The following is a 15,075-nucleotide window of genomic DNA, read 5'->3' as shown; positions in this document are numbered from 1 at the left end:
ATAAACCCTAAGTATTCTTCTACTTATACCCACTGCACTTACAAGGAAAAGGGGCACATCATTTCACAATCCACACATTCTGCTTTGGATTTCAAAAATAAAAATACATAAAAACAAAAGGACCAACAATATGTATGATGGACCAGAAAGCACTCGGCCATCAAAAACTATAAACCAACTGGCTGCAGGCAGCATCTATCCTAACAGGGTGTGTGGACTTGATGTGATGGGTCTGTTATATTTACATTTTATTTATTATTACTCTCACAACATGGACCGCACATCAAGTTATTCTCAGACTTTAAGATTTAATTTTTGTAGAAAAACTTCTTATGTATCCCATCCATCTTGGCTTTGTTAAACATTATTGCAGCTGTATTAAAATTAACAACCTCCTCTTAATCTTTTTTTTTTTTTTTTTTTTTCTTTCCACTCAATAAATGTAAAATTACAAAATTGTTATCTTAATCTAAACTAATCCCATTTTTACCAATTTCCCCATTGGTTGTCTAAACCAGTTTCTATATATATATATATATATATATATATATATATATATATATATATATATATATATATATATATATATATATATAATTTATAAAATTGTTAAACTCATTGTTAAACTCATATTAGAAATGTAATTTCAATATTGCACACTAATATATATGCACAGATAAATGTCCTTAAAAAGGGGACATATTACTTCATTTTACTCAATTTGTCTTTTTTTTTAATGCACTGTTTTCACTATCACAGGATATTCAATTTGTGTAAGACACGGTTAAATGTAACCTTCATTTTACCATGTTTGGAAAACGGATTCAAAAATAATTGTGATCACATTGTTTGTTTATCATTAGATTCGTTAACCCGGCACATTTTGTTATAAATTTTTTGTCTAAAAAACTGAAATTGGCCTAGTGTCCTTCCAGCTAAAGGAGGGGGCCACAGCTGCGTACATGACACACATAAGCGATAGAACGAAAGGTTCTAGCATTCACAAACATACACAAATATATCTCTAAAATTGCTTACATTATTCCCATTTGTACACAACACATGCATATCATTCTCTCACTTTATTTTAACGCTTTTTAATACTTCCTTGCTTAAACTTCTGGTTTCTTTATTTTGTTCTGATATCCTTTGCATCCAATGTATTGTAATACCATACTTCACATACTGTACCTTCTATGATCAGACAGGCAGCCATAGTGCTCATCCCATCTTCCCTCTCTGACAACATATAAAGCATTCTGTTTTAACTCTCATTACTGTTTCTTGACTTTACTAGTTGTAGTGCCTGACCCCAAATTCATCCCACAACTTAACATCAAAAAGTCCCTTTCTGTCTAGTGTTAATTGTCACCCTTGATCCATCCTGCTCACATAGATAGCTGTTTCTCTAACTGTATACTCTGCATGATTCTTTGTCCCTGTGGACTTTGGTGGTAACCCAGTTACCCTTTGTGGATCCCTGTCCGCTTTAACCATTAATCTAGGGGCTCAGTATAGGCGGAACCGCACCTTCGGTTCATATATAGCGCTCCTCTTGCACTGGGCATTTTTGAGGGTCTCTTACCCTTCATTCCCTTACTTAATTTAATGCCTGGCCAGTCTTCTCTACGTGTGCCTATACCCTCTTGCCTCTAAATTACTTTATCTAGCAGATCTTCTACATATACCTGTGAACAGCACTATTCTTCCCTTTCTCTATAACACTCCAATGGACAGTAGACAGTGACAACATAACATATAACCACCAATCAATGCAGTTCGATTAAGAGGAGTAAAATAGGTACCATTTGTCCCGAAAATGCCTTACCGATCAAGGAAGTCTGATAACTCAAATGTAAGCAAAAGGCTTACCTCAGCTGGCTGATTATAAGAAATTCCTGGATCGTCTCAAGCTCCTCGTTTCGGATACTCAGGTCACCTGGTAACCCCCCCTGGCTGGCTCGCCACCTGAAATGGATATTTTGTAGATAGGCAACTCCTATCCTCATATTGATTAGTGGTTCCAAATTAATAATAACTACTGCAGTAGGGAACAGACACAAAAGATACGCTCAGCATCTTTCCAAATAACCGTTCTCCTTTATTATGACGCATGTGAAGGTTTTTATACACATGATTACGTAGGTATCACATTAATATAACAATTGTAAGTTTATGGTAACAAGGGGTGTTACGTAGGCAGGCTAATTCTAATTAGAACTCGAAAGAATGCGAAACATATACTGAAAACATTATTATTGCCGTGTGCACAGTGAGGGCATTGTGCAATACATATAAAATAGAATACAATTATATACAGAACCTACAAATTTCCATTACAATTTTTATTATTATTTTTTACTAGTAATGGTGTGTGTTCTGCAATTTTTATCATGACTGCGAGATTGCAGTGGACAGATCAGCTACTTTTGACACTATTTTGGGACCATGTTTACACACACACATGACCATTCTCGGACTGGCAAGCTATCGCCGGTGCCCAGTGGACATAGCGCCGACTATGGGGATACACTGTGGGCACACACCTGCTGTGGTGCCTTAAAGAGCCAATGTATAGCTATGGCGATTTTCATATCTGTGCCAACCTGCCACGGTATAACTGCGGCGACTGCTCGGCAAGTGGTTAAAATTAAATGGACCCTGGGCAAATGTTTTCAAAATGAGTTTACTGCGGCAGATCAGACAGCGATTGTGATTGGTTGTCAGAGTTTACAGCACACATTACGGCTCACTGATTATTTGCTACAGATTACAGCGAATCATTTCTGCTTGCTGAGTGGTTGCTAGAGGTTACTACACATCATTACTGCTCACTGATTCGTGCTAGAGGTTATTGCACATTATTACTGTTCACTGATTGGTAGCTATAGATTACTGCTTATCATTACGGATCGATTACAGGAGACAACCAATGACTGTGGATAGATTAGAGAAAATAATCAGAGAATGCAGATAGATTTAAGCAGATAACCAGTGACTGCGGATGGACTACAGGAGATAACCAGAGACTGCGGATGGACTACAGGAGATAACCAGAGACTGCGGATGCAACATACTACACGGGATGATAAAGTACCCATTTTTAAAATGTTACCTTTTCAGCAATGCACAGCTATACAGGGGGGTAAACAATAATGTAAGGGAGGGTTTAGCATAACAGTGATTCTACAGGCAGTGTATATGGGTGGAAACACCTACCTGGCCAGCCGGCTCACCTCCCACTCCCAGCGGCCCGGGGGCAGGGCTCCCAGCGGCCCGGGGGAAGGAGGTCCCACTCGGTTTCTCTGCTCCGAGCACATAGAGGCTGCATGGAACAGGGCAGGCTCAGAGCATCAGTGGAGCTCCCGGCCCCGCCTCTCCCTCCTGACAGAGCCTTCCTCAGCCTAAGATGAGCCCAATAGCTTGGGCCAACGTGCCCCGGTGGTCGGATGTGTAATAGCATGCCAGGCTCAGGCACAACAGTGTGTCTGTGAGTCAGTGCCGAGTGCGGTGATGGTGGCGCGACTGGCGCCACTAGTTAGAGCACACATAGCTGCTACATCTGCACTGACTCTCTGGTTGGGGGGGTTACCCCTTACCTATGTCCCTGCCTACAGGTAAACCTTATTATAGGCTTACCTGTAGGTAAAAGTGGTGTGTAAGACTTTACAACCACTTTAAAGTGGTTGTATATTCTTTATTTTTTTACTTTTATCATAGGCTTACCTGTAGGTAAAAAAAATATCTCCTAAACCTGTACGGTTTAGGAGATATTCCCCTCGCAATGTGCCGCTGACTGCAGCGGCGCATGTGCACAGGGGATTCTCGGCTGAAAGTTCGGCAGACGCCGGACCCTGCCGGAAAGAAATCTCCTGCGCCTATGCGTGGCAGGGACAATATCACGGAAGACACGCCGAGGGAACATGTCAGCTCCCTTGGCGTGGATCAGGCCAGATGTCGGGGCCTCGTTCTAAGGTAAGTATTTCATAATGAGCTAGTATGCGGTGCATACTAGCTCATTATGCCTTTTCCTTTGCAGGTAAAAAAAAAAAAAAAAAAGACTTCAGCAGGTTTACTCCTACTTTAAGTGTAAATGTGAGATTTGAGGTCTTTTTGACCCCAGATTTCACATTATAGAGGTCCTGTCATGCTTTTATTTTTTCTATTACAAGGGATGTTTACATTCCTTGTAATAGGAATACAAGTGACACTTTTTTTTTTTTTTTAAATGGACAGTGTAAAAATAAAAAGTTAAAATAAGGAAAAATTCTTTTTAAAGTGCCCTGTCCCGCCGAGTTTGCGCGCAGAAGTGAACGCATACGTAAGTCACAACGGCATATGAAAACGGTGTTCAAACCACACGCGAGGTATCGCCGTGATTGTTGCTGTTTCTAGCAAAATACCTCCTCTGTAACTCAAAACTGGTAACCTGTAGAATTTTTTTAAACATTGCCTATGGAGATTTTTAAGGGTCAAAGTTTGTTGCTATTCCACAAGTAGACACAAATTTAAAGCATGACACATTGGGTATCAGTTTACTTGGCGTAACATCATCTTTTACATATTACACTTTTTTTTAATAAAAACAGTATATATTTTTCTCTTTCGTTCGTTGACAGACACAGCATCTTCATCTCGACCTTAGGGTTATCTCACCCCTTCAGGAGAGGACTAGGCAGAACATGTTGAAAACAGAAAAACTGCACATTACCACACAGGGGTGGTTCTACTGGCTATAACCCCTCACACTGCATCCAGCAGCTCAGTTTTTTTCTGCCTAGTGTAGGAGAAGGACCTGGCTCCCGGTGGGACCATTGGGATTTTTTTTTATTTTTTCTGCATTTTTGATTCCTGTGATCTACAATCAACAGCCGGGCTGGGTGACAGGCTGGATAATATAGATCCTGGTAGTCTCCCCAGCCTGGCCATTGAGCGTGAGCAGACCTTAGCTACTGAGGGCCCCCCCCAGGACTCACTACCCTGAGCCAGGTACCATGCTGTGCTGCTGCTGTCCACTCTCCCCTGTGTCAGCCAATTGTTCTGTGTAAAAAGCGCAGTGTTCTACAATCGGCCACAACATGCCCCGTCTGATCTTGGGGTGGCCGGTGAGCTATATGCTCCGGGGTACACATCGGACTGGGCTTCTGCTGTCCGTGTCACAGTGTGCCATTGCTGACAGCCACCCGTACTGCACGGGTGATGGGTCTGTCCGTGGAATGAGTCCAGCAGTCCCTGCAGGAGAGGTAATTATGGTTCCACCTGTCTCGGCAGGATGGAGCAGCTGGGCATTCCCTGGGAGGTCGAATAGGGGGTCTCTCAATCTCCCTTTCTTCTCTCCCTGTCCCTTTCCCTCCTCCCCATGCTATGGGCCGCTGTGTGACTGGGCGTAAGGGGGTGCATTGCAGTACCTGGCTGGGGTTCCTCCCGGGGGGGGGTTCTCCAAGTCCTGGCAGGGGGCTGTGCTGGGTATTGGGGGTCCGCTTGTCCTCTTCCCTGTTTCCATGTGGGGGACACAGACAGTTTTTTCGGCAGAGGTGGCTGGCAGCTATTTTCTAGTAGCCTCAGCTTGTTTTGCCTCTCGTGCAGGGGGACTGTTTCTTTGTAGAACAGCATGCTTTTTACACCGAACACCTCATGGCTGACACAGGGGAGAGCAGACAGCAGCAGCAGCACAGAGTGGTACCTGGCTCAGGGTGGTGAGTCCAGCGGGGGGGGCCCCTCAGTCTGTGGCAGCTATGAGAGTAGGTATTTTGTGTGACTTGCCTTAGGTTCCTAAGTGGTGACAGGCGGGTGTGGGTCAGCATGGCGTCAGAAGCTGGCGCTTCTTCCCCAGATATCCCTGTTATGGCAATCGGTTCCCCTGCACCTGCGGTGCCTATGGACGCTTTGTCGGCGGTCCTGTAGTCCTTTGTTGCCAGGGTGGAAGCAGCGTGCGGGCACAAGGGGGGTAAAAATGCCCGCCCCTACCGTCTTTTGGGGAAAGCTTTGATGCAAACTCGGGTACCGCTGTGTTTGTGAAAGTACAAAGGCTCAGGATGGAATCAGTTCGTTCCATGGTCGCTGCACTCTAGGGCATTTCCTGGCGTCCCTGGACATCAAGAACGCATATTTGCATGTCTCCATATGCGTCAAGCATCAGAGGTTTCTGCAATTTGTGGTTGGGGACAAGCACTACTAATTAGTATCTCTCCCTTTTGGCCTGGCGTCTGCACCAATGGTCTTCACCAAAGTGCTAGCCCCAATTCTGGCTTTGCTAAGGCAGAGAGGGATCGCAGTTGTGGGTTACCTGGACAACCTCCTTCTGAGATCAGCTTCCACATCAGAATTAAGGGAGGATGTGGCAATCACCATGCAAACTCTTCGGGAGTTTGGGTACTGAACCTCCAGAAGTCTGTGTTGGGGCCAACTCAACGCCTGGAGCACCTGGGCTTGCTTCTGGACACTTTAGAGGCGAGGGTCTTTCTCCCTTTGGACAAGCTGCAGACTCTTCAAGCTGCAGATAAGTTGTGGGTGTCCCGCAGGAGGTCGTCGCTGCGTTTTTTTTTATACGAATCCTGGGTCTCATGGTAGCCGCTTTCGAGGTGGTATCGTATGCTCAATTCCACTCAAGTTTTGCAAAAGGAGATCCTGTCCAAATGGGACAAATCTCTGTTATCCCTGGATTGTCAAATTCGGGGGAGATAGTCAGGGATTCCCTTCTCTGGTGGCTGAGGTCTCTGGCCCTTTGGTCCGGGAAGTCATTCCTTCCTCTTCATTGGACGGTGATCATAACAGACCCCAGCCTGACCGCTTGGGGTGAGGGGTTTGGGGCATGCAATTGGCCCAGGGTTGCTGGACGCAGGAAGAATACCACCTGCTGATCAATGTTCTGGAGCTTCGGGCGATCAGGCGGTGCTTCTCCACATGGTCCAAGAGGCTGCAGCGGCGTCTGGTCAGGATCCAGTCAGACAACGCCATGGCGGTGGCATATGTCAGTCATCAAGGAGGAACAAGGAGCTCGGCTGCAGCACTGGAGGTCGCTCACTTCCTGCGGTGAGCAGAACAGCGCGTGCCGGCTTTGTTGGCCGTGCACATTCCGGATGTAGAAAACTGGCAAGCGGACTACCTAAGTCGGCAGATGTTGGATCAAGGGGAATAGTCGCTGCATCCGGATGTATTTTGCCTCCTTTGCCTAAGGTGGGGCATGCCAGATGTGGATCTCCTGGCTTCTCGACTCAATCGGAAGGTACAGAGGTTTGTGGCCAAGTCAAAAGATCCCTGGGTGGACACGGCAGTCGCGTTGGTGGCAGATATCAGTTTGGCTGTCTTTTTTTTTTTTTTTTTTAAGCGACCCTTGAGGATTCATTCATTGGTGAGTACTTTTTGTTCAGGGGGTTCGACATGTAGCCCCTCCGGTTCGACCACCGCTGCCTCCATGGGATTTGAATCTGGTGCTCTTGGTGCTTCAGAAACCGGCCTGCTATGGCTCCTTTTTGGAGGTCGGACTCGCCGTTTGTATCTGTGCCTGGTCCGAAGAAGGGCCTGGCGGTCTCGACGACCACCATTTCTCGGTGGATCAGACAAATCGTGGTTCAGGCTTATGCCTTAAGGGGGCGGGTGCCCCCCTTTTCTGTCACGGCACATTCGACCAGGGCAATTGGTGCCTCCTGGGCTTTCTGACATAAAGCGTCCATTTCCCAGGCGTGTAAGGCGGCGACCTGGTCGTCCGTTCACCCTCTCACTAAATTTGACAAGGTTGATATGAGCGCATCTTCGGATGCTTGCTTTGGCCGCACGGTTTTGCAGGCAGCTGTTTAAGGTGGCAACTCCTCCGTTGAGAGCTCTGGTTGTTATGGCTGGAGTTATATTCTTGCTGTTCCCACCCCTTGTTTTTTTTTTTTTTTTACACTGCTTGGGGACGTCCCTAAGGTCAAGATGAAGATGCTGTGTTTGTCAATGAACGAAAGAGAAAATAGGATTTTTGTACTCACCGTAAAATCCTTTTCTCTGAAGTTCATTGACAGACACAACACCCACCCCTGCTGTTTATGTTTGTACTGCTTTTTGACAAACTGAGCTGCTGGATGCAGTGTGAGGGGTTATAGCCAGTAGGACTGCCCCCTCGGCGGTACTGTGCAATTTTGCTGTTTTTAACATGTTCTGCCTAGTCCTCTCCTGAAGGGGCGATATAACCCTAAGGTCAAGATGAAGATGCTGTGTCCGTCAATGAACTTTCAAAAAAAAAAATGTGTTTAATACTGCTGCACAAATACGGTGTGATCTAAAGTATTGCAACTAGCTCCATTTTTTTTTCTAGGGTGTCTGATTGATATATATATCAATCTAATTTTATTTTTTCAGACACCCTAGTGTAGTAGTTGCAATACTATATATATATATATATATATATATATATATATATATATATATATATATATATATATATATATATATAAATTAGTGTATGTTCTAAATAATTTTCTAGCAAAAAAACCTGATTTAAACAGCTCTCAAAAAAGGCTTGGTCCTTATGTAGTTAAAGTTATTGTAAGGGTTTTGTTTTTTTAAATAAACATATACTTACCTCCACTGTGCAGCTCATTTTGCACAGAGTGGCTCCAAACCTCATCCCGCGTTACATAGTTAGTCAGGTTGAAAAAAGACACGAGTCCATCCAGTTCAACCTTAAAAACAAATAAATAAAATAAAAAATAATCGTACAATCCAAACACCCAATTTTATGCCCACAATTGATCCAGAGGAAGGCGGAAAAAAACCCCCAGCAGAGCATGCTCCAATTTGCTACAGCAGGGGAAAAAAATTCCTTCCTGATCCCCCAAGAGGCGATTGGATTTTTCCTGGATCAACTTTACCTATGTTAGTACCTAGTTATATTATGTACCATCAGGAAAGTATACAGGCCTTTCTTAAAGCAATCTACTGAGCTGGCCAGAACCACCTCTGGCGGGAGTCTATTCCACATTTTCACAGCTCTAACTGTGAAGAAACCTTCCCGTACTTGAAGATGAAATCTCTTTTCCTCTAGACGTAAAGAGTGCCCCCGTGTCCTCTGGGTTGACCGTACAGAGAACAACTCAACACCAAGTTCACTATATGGACCACTAATATATTTGAACATGTTGATCATATCCCCCCTTATTCTCCTCTTCTCAAGAGTGAATAAATTTAGTTCCTCTAATCTCTCCTCATAGCTGAGCTCCTCCATGCCTCTTATCAGTTTGGTTGCCCATCTCTGCACTTTCTCCAGTTCCCCGATTTATCCTTTTTGAGAACTGGTGCCCAAAACTGAACTGCATATTCCAGGTGAGGTCTTATTAATGATTTGAACAGGGGCAAAATTACATCTCTCTCTCTGGAGTCCATACCGCTCTTAATACAAGAAAGGACTTTGCTCGCTTTGGAAACAGCAGCTTGGAATTGCATGTTGTTGTTGAGCTTATGGTCTACCAAAACCCCCAGATCCTTCTCTACTATGGATTCCCCCAGTTGTACTCCCCCTAGCATGTATGATGCATGCATATTCTTAGCCCCCAAGTGCATAACTTTACATTTATCAACATTAAACCTCATCTGCCACATAGTCCCCCAATTAGACAGTGTATTGAGGTTGGCTTGTAAATTGGAGACATCCTGTAAGGATGTTATTCCACTGCATATCTTGGTGTCATCTGCAAAGACAGAAATGTTAATTTTGATCCCAGACCCAATATAATTTATAAAGATGTTAAAAAGTAAGGGTCCCAGCATTCTCCCGAGGGCTTACCTTGCGGTCGCGCTCCCGAGTCCAGCATGTGCGTCCATAGACACAAATGCCGGACTCTGCCCCGCCACATGGCGCTCGCACCGTTGATTTGATTGACAGCAGTGGGAGCCAATGGCTGCGCTGCTATCAAGCTATCCAATCAAGAGCCGGGACCCCGAGGAGAGAGGAAGAGCACGTCTCCGCCGAGGGAATTACAGGGCTCAGGAAAGTAAAACTGGGGGCTGCTGTTTTTCCACCTTAACGCAACATAGGATGCATTAAGGTGGAAATACATGAGGGTTTACAACCCCTTTTTAAGGATGTTGAGGCAGAAAGAAAATGTGCTAAAACTCAGATTAGGCTATTAATCCAAAATTTCTGACTTAAAGTGAAAGTAAACCCTTCTATCGTTTTCAGTCAAGGAAGCTGCCATCTTGGCCTCTAATGATTCTTCAACTGTGATCAGTTATGAAACCAGCCACTGGATAGTTTGAAAGTTTGGTTGAGAGCACAACCAATGTGAAAGTTAGCATTTCCAGCATGCCGGGAATGTAAGTGTTTTTTTAAACTGGGTTTACTCCCGCTTTAAGCCTGCGGTACATGGATCGAAATTCTGCAGGGAGCGGACGAAATTCGATCCATGTATGAGTGGGCTGACACATCAGATTGGGTACAAGCAGCCTGTCATTTTCTTTTACCTTTGATTGCTGACATTGGCTATATCCACTAGCGGTAATCATTGTGCTCTGTTGGCCCGGAAGGCTGTTGGCGCGCCCCAACTCAACACTGTGGTGGAAGGAAAGAAAATCAAATAGTCTATGGGCTGCCTTAAAAGATTCAATGTTCGATGGGTGACATTTATAACTAATTTGTGCATTTATACATTAAAAAAAAAAAAGTTTACCTTCATTTTTGTGATACCAATATGTCTGCTAATAATTCTTTGTTTTGCAGATTTTGAATTGCTAAAATTAATTGTGTATCTGGAAACATCAACTGTGCTTCATCACCACATCACCGCAAAAAAAAGATACACTTGAAAAATAGAAATGTCCTTGGGGTTTGGTAAACATCTCATTAAACCATCAGTTATCTTCTTGAAGACCGAATTGTCTTTTGCCTTTGTGAATAGAAAGCCAGTGGTACCTGGACATGTACTGGTTTGTCCCCTACGACCTGCAGAACGTTTTAGGGACCTGTGGCCTGAAGAAGTTGGTGACCTTTTTAATTCGGTACAAAGAGTTTCGAATGTGGTGGAGACCCACTTTGGTGGCACCTCTCTAACCATTTCAATCCAGGATGGTCCAGATGCCGGACAGACTGTCAATCATGTTCATGTGCACATCCTACCCAGAAAACCTGGAGATTTTGAAAGAAATGATAAAGTTTATGAAATTTTGCAAGAACATGACAAGGAAAGAGAGGACTGCCCAGACAAATGGAGAACAGAAGAAGACATGGAAAGAGAGGCTGCGTCACTTAGAAAATATTTTTAAAGGGGTTGTAAAGGTAAAGGTTTTTTCACCTTAATGCATTCTATGCATTAAGGTGAAAAAACATCTCACACTGCCCGCGCCCCCAGTCCCCCCGTTTTACTTACCTCACCCCTCGAAAGTCCTGCACTCGCCCCCGCCGTCCTCTTCGCCGCTCAGCCTGGCCGCTGATTGGCTGGAGTGGATGGATTGAATGCAGAGCAGCCATTGGCTTGCGCTGCTGTCAATCACATCCAATGACGCGGCGCACCGGGGGGCGGGGCCGTGTGATATAGCCAGCGGCTATAGCCACTGTCTGTATCACAGGAGCGCGCCCGCAGGTGCTTCTCACCATGCGAGGAAGCTTGCATGAACGCGAGAAGTACCTGCGGGAAGAAGCAGAGACAGCTGCCGAGGGACCCCAGAAGAGCAGGTTCGAGCTGCACAGTGGAGGTAAGTATAACATGTTTGTTATTAAAAAAAAAAAAAAAAGTTTACTTTACAATCCCTTCAAGCCTTTTAGGCATACTTCTGTTCTAAACTTAACTAGTGGGATAGGTAGATTTTTTTTTTTTTATTTTTTTTTTATAAAATGGTGTAGCGCTTGATGTATCAATATTATATATGCATGTGCAAACCAGAATTTCAAATAAAACACTTTGTCCCACCCCACACCTGCTCTTGCATGCATGTGTACAACCATAATTATAAACGCATGTGCAAACCAAAATATGAAAATAAAATTGTGAAATACTTGAACCATAAGTGCATGTAAATAAAATAAGAATTTAGAGTCTCTTAATTTCAAACTCTGTGTGAAAACACTAAACTCCTAGTCCAATTTAAATCTCAAAACACCCAGTGTCCTTCTGTATAGGGAACTTCCAATATTATTAATCCCTCATATGTGCTGCTTTCCCCATCATATGTGCTCTCGACTTACTAGTAGGACCCTACATATTTTGTATGGTTAAATGCACTTTGTGTCCTTTTTAGACAAAATGGTAGATCTCTAATCTCTTCCAGATATTCAGCCGAAGGGTGTAACAATCATTTGATTAATATTCTTGGAAGTTCCTTATAAAGTAGGACACAAAGTGGGTCTCCGCAACATTTGAAACTGCAAAAATTCACAATTTTATTTTCATATTTTGGTTTGCACATGCGTTTATAATGATTGTGGTTGTACACATGCATTTATAGTGAGGTTGACATAAGTGCAGGTGTGGGACAAAGTGTTTCACTATTTTATTTCAAATTTTGTTTTGTACATGTGTTTATAATATTGATACATAAAGCGATACACCATTTTATAAATAACTTGTTTGTTACACACTGTTTATGAGAGGGTGGGAGGTGGTAGCAGCTGCAGATTGGTTATTTGATATCAGAATTCCAAGACGAGAACACACACAAAAAATTAGCAGGTGTGCTGATCAGCAATTAATCTTCCAGCTGGCTGTTGGTAACGAGTCTTTTTGAAAGACAAGCCACAAGAATACTGCTGCTCTCTACAAATCCTTGGGGTAGCAGGAACACATCTAAACAAAAACACAAAAAAGAGAGCGCAAAGCCACCCTAGTGTAACTCTGCTTTATTAAGGTAGCCTTAAAACCACTTCAGTGGTCAAACACATTTTGTATGAAGAGTGATTCAGCATAAAAACACTACGCTGTAGCTGTATCAAGGAAGGGGAGCTGTGGACGTGTTGTCATGTCAACCTTGTAACGTCAGCTCTCCTCTCGTCTCCCACTCTTGCGGGTTAGTGTATGGAGCGCAGTTCCGGTGTTCTACGAAAACAGCATTTTCGCCAAAATATCAAACACCTCCCTTGCAGCAGTAATTGCAGATTTTGACAACTTGGCTATTTTTGACAGAACACAAACAGCGTATACACTACAGTACACAATATGAGTGGACATTGTTAGTCTGCCGCCAGTAACCAACATGGCTGCCTCCAATGCAGCGACAACTTTTTACTCCTAAGCCAGTGTTCTGTCAAAACAGCCAATTTGTTGTCTACTGCAGTATATATGCAGCCGGTGTTCTGTGAAAACAGTCAAGTTGTCGAAACCTGCAATTACTGCTGCTGGAGAGTAACCGTAAGTGACATGGTTGGAGATTTTGGCGAGTTGGCTGTTTTGGCAGAACACCGGTCGGACCAGACGCATGTCCGTTAAGATACACACGCAGTCTCGGATGTGCTGTCAGGATTCGGGCAGCCAGTCTAAGTATCCATAGCTCCCCTCCCTTGTCGGAATCTTACGGTGGTGGTCAAGAGTGCAGCCACAGTGGAGTTTGACCATTGAAGTGTCTTTATTGCTACCTTAATAAAGCAGAGTTTAACTAGGGCAGGACATTCATTTTGTTTGTGTACAACGTCACAAGATCGGGCAGTTGTCAATTAAAGCGATGCAGTGCTGTATCGCAAAAAATGGCCTGATCGTTAAGTGGGCAAATCCTTCCAGTCCTTAAGTGGTTAAAGAACTTTTTTAAAGACCAGTTTTAGTTGTTTGTGCCTTTTATGCTTTCTTTGAATTAGCAAGGTAACACAGCAAGGTTTGGTTATTGGATCATTAGGTAGAACAGGCTCAATAAATATTAAAGAGAAACACTGCTAGGCTTGGGTTAAATAATGCTACCTGACTTTTTTACAGTCCATTACATTGCTCTCTACAGTGGTCATTGCCAAGACATGTTCATTTAGCTGTAGGTCTTTGTTATATGTTCCGTATAGCTATGCCATGTATGTAATTTGATGCTTTGTTGTCTGGCAATAAAAATCCTTAAAAGGGGGGAAAAAATATACCCTACTGTCCTTGTGTTCTTTTTTTTAGGATGCTGCCTGTATATTCATCAGAATTGTTATGGCTTAACAGACACACGTCAGCACTGTGCAAAAGTTTTAGGCAGTTGTGAAGTAGAGCTGCGCAATTAATCGTTAATCAAAATCGCGATCTTTTTCCCTTCCAGATCTTCAAAACAAAAATCATTTTCTGCTAGAAAATTACTTTGCTTTGATCTTCAAAGCAAATCTTTGATCTTCAAACAAAAATAATTTTCTGCTAGAAAATTACTTTGCACACCCAAACATGATATATTTATTTTTTAGCAGAGACCGGTCTTTCAAATGCAGTTGTTTTTGAAAAAATACACTTTAATCAAAACAAAATCGAAACCGTAAAGTTGCCCAATTTTTTTGTATAATGTGAACGATGATGTTACACTGCGAGAATCGTGATCTTTATTTTAAGCAAAAAAATTCTCATTTTAGCAAAATCGTGCAGCTCTAGTGTAAAATTGAGCGAGGAACAGCCAAACTCTGCTGCTAAGGGGAGGTTGTGGTAGACCATTTCATGTCACAGGTAATACACCATGGCAAGACTGAGTACAGCAACAAGACACAAGGTAGTTCTACTGCATCAGTAAGTTCTCTCCCAGGTAAAGATTTAAATGCAGATTGGGGATTCAATATGTGCTCTTTAAGCTCTTGTGAAGAAGCACAAAGAGATCGGCAACATTGAGGACCATAGATACAGTGAAGGCCCACCCCAGATAAAAAAATGAAGGAGGCAGGTGTAAACGTACACAAGTCTGTTTACATCTGCTGCTCCATAGAGGTGAATGGAGGGTCTGATTGGGTCAGACAGATCATGTTAAAGGGGCCTAAGGCTACTTTTATACAGGATAGTCTGTGGTCTACCCGCACCTGTGGCTTTCCTGCAGGTTAGCTGTACTTTGCCATAGAATTTCTTTCTGAAAGTGCACCATACCCTATGCAGGTAAGTGCAGGTAAGCCACAGGTACACTGCGCTACACCTGCAAATCAGTTTAATAGCAGCCCAGTAACCACTGCAGAAC

General features: G+C 43.4%; 1 protein-coding gene across 1 annotated transcript in view; it reads left to right on the top strand.

Moving 5' to 3' along the window:
- The window catches only part of FHIT (fragile histidine triad diadenosine triphosphatase), a 29,395-nt gene extending 15,373 nt beyond the window's left edge, over window positions 1–14,022 (top strand). The window contains exon 2 of the mRNA XM_077452553.1: window positions 10,697–14,022. Within this exon, the coding sequence (XP_077308679.1) occupies window positions 10,792–11,238 (447 nt within the window). The 5' untranslated portion in view covers window positions 10,697–10,791 and the 3' untranslated portion in view covers window positions 11,239–14,022. The remainder of the gene's footprint in view (window positions 1–10,696) is intronic.
- The last annotated feature ends 1,053 nt before the right edge of the window (window positions 14,023–15,075 follow it).

This window comes from Lithobates pipiens, unplaced genomic scaffold (assembly GCF_037356315.1).
Source record: "Lithobates pipiens isolate NorthernLeopardFrog02 unplaced genomic scaffold, aLitPip1_a1.2 Scaffold_23, whole genome shotgun sequence".
Classification (NCBI taxonomy): domain Eukaryota; kingdom Metazoa; phylum Chordata; class Amphibia; order Anura; family Ranidae; genus Lithobates; species Lithobates pipiens.
Note: the sequence above shows the minus strand (reverse complement) of the source record. Positions and strands in the feature narration are given on the sequence as shown.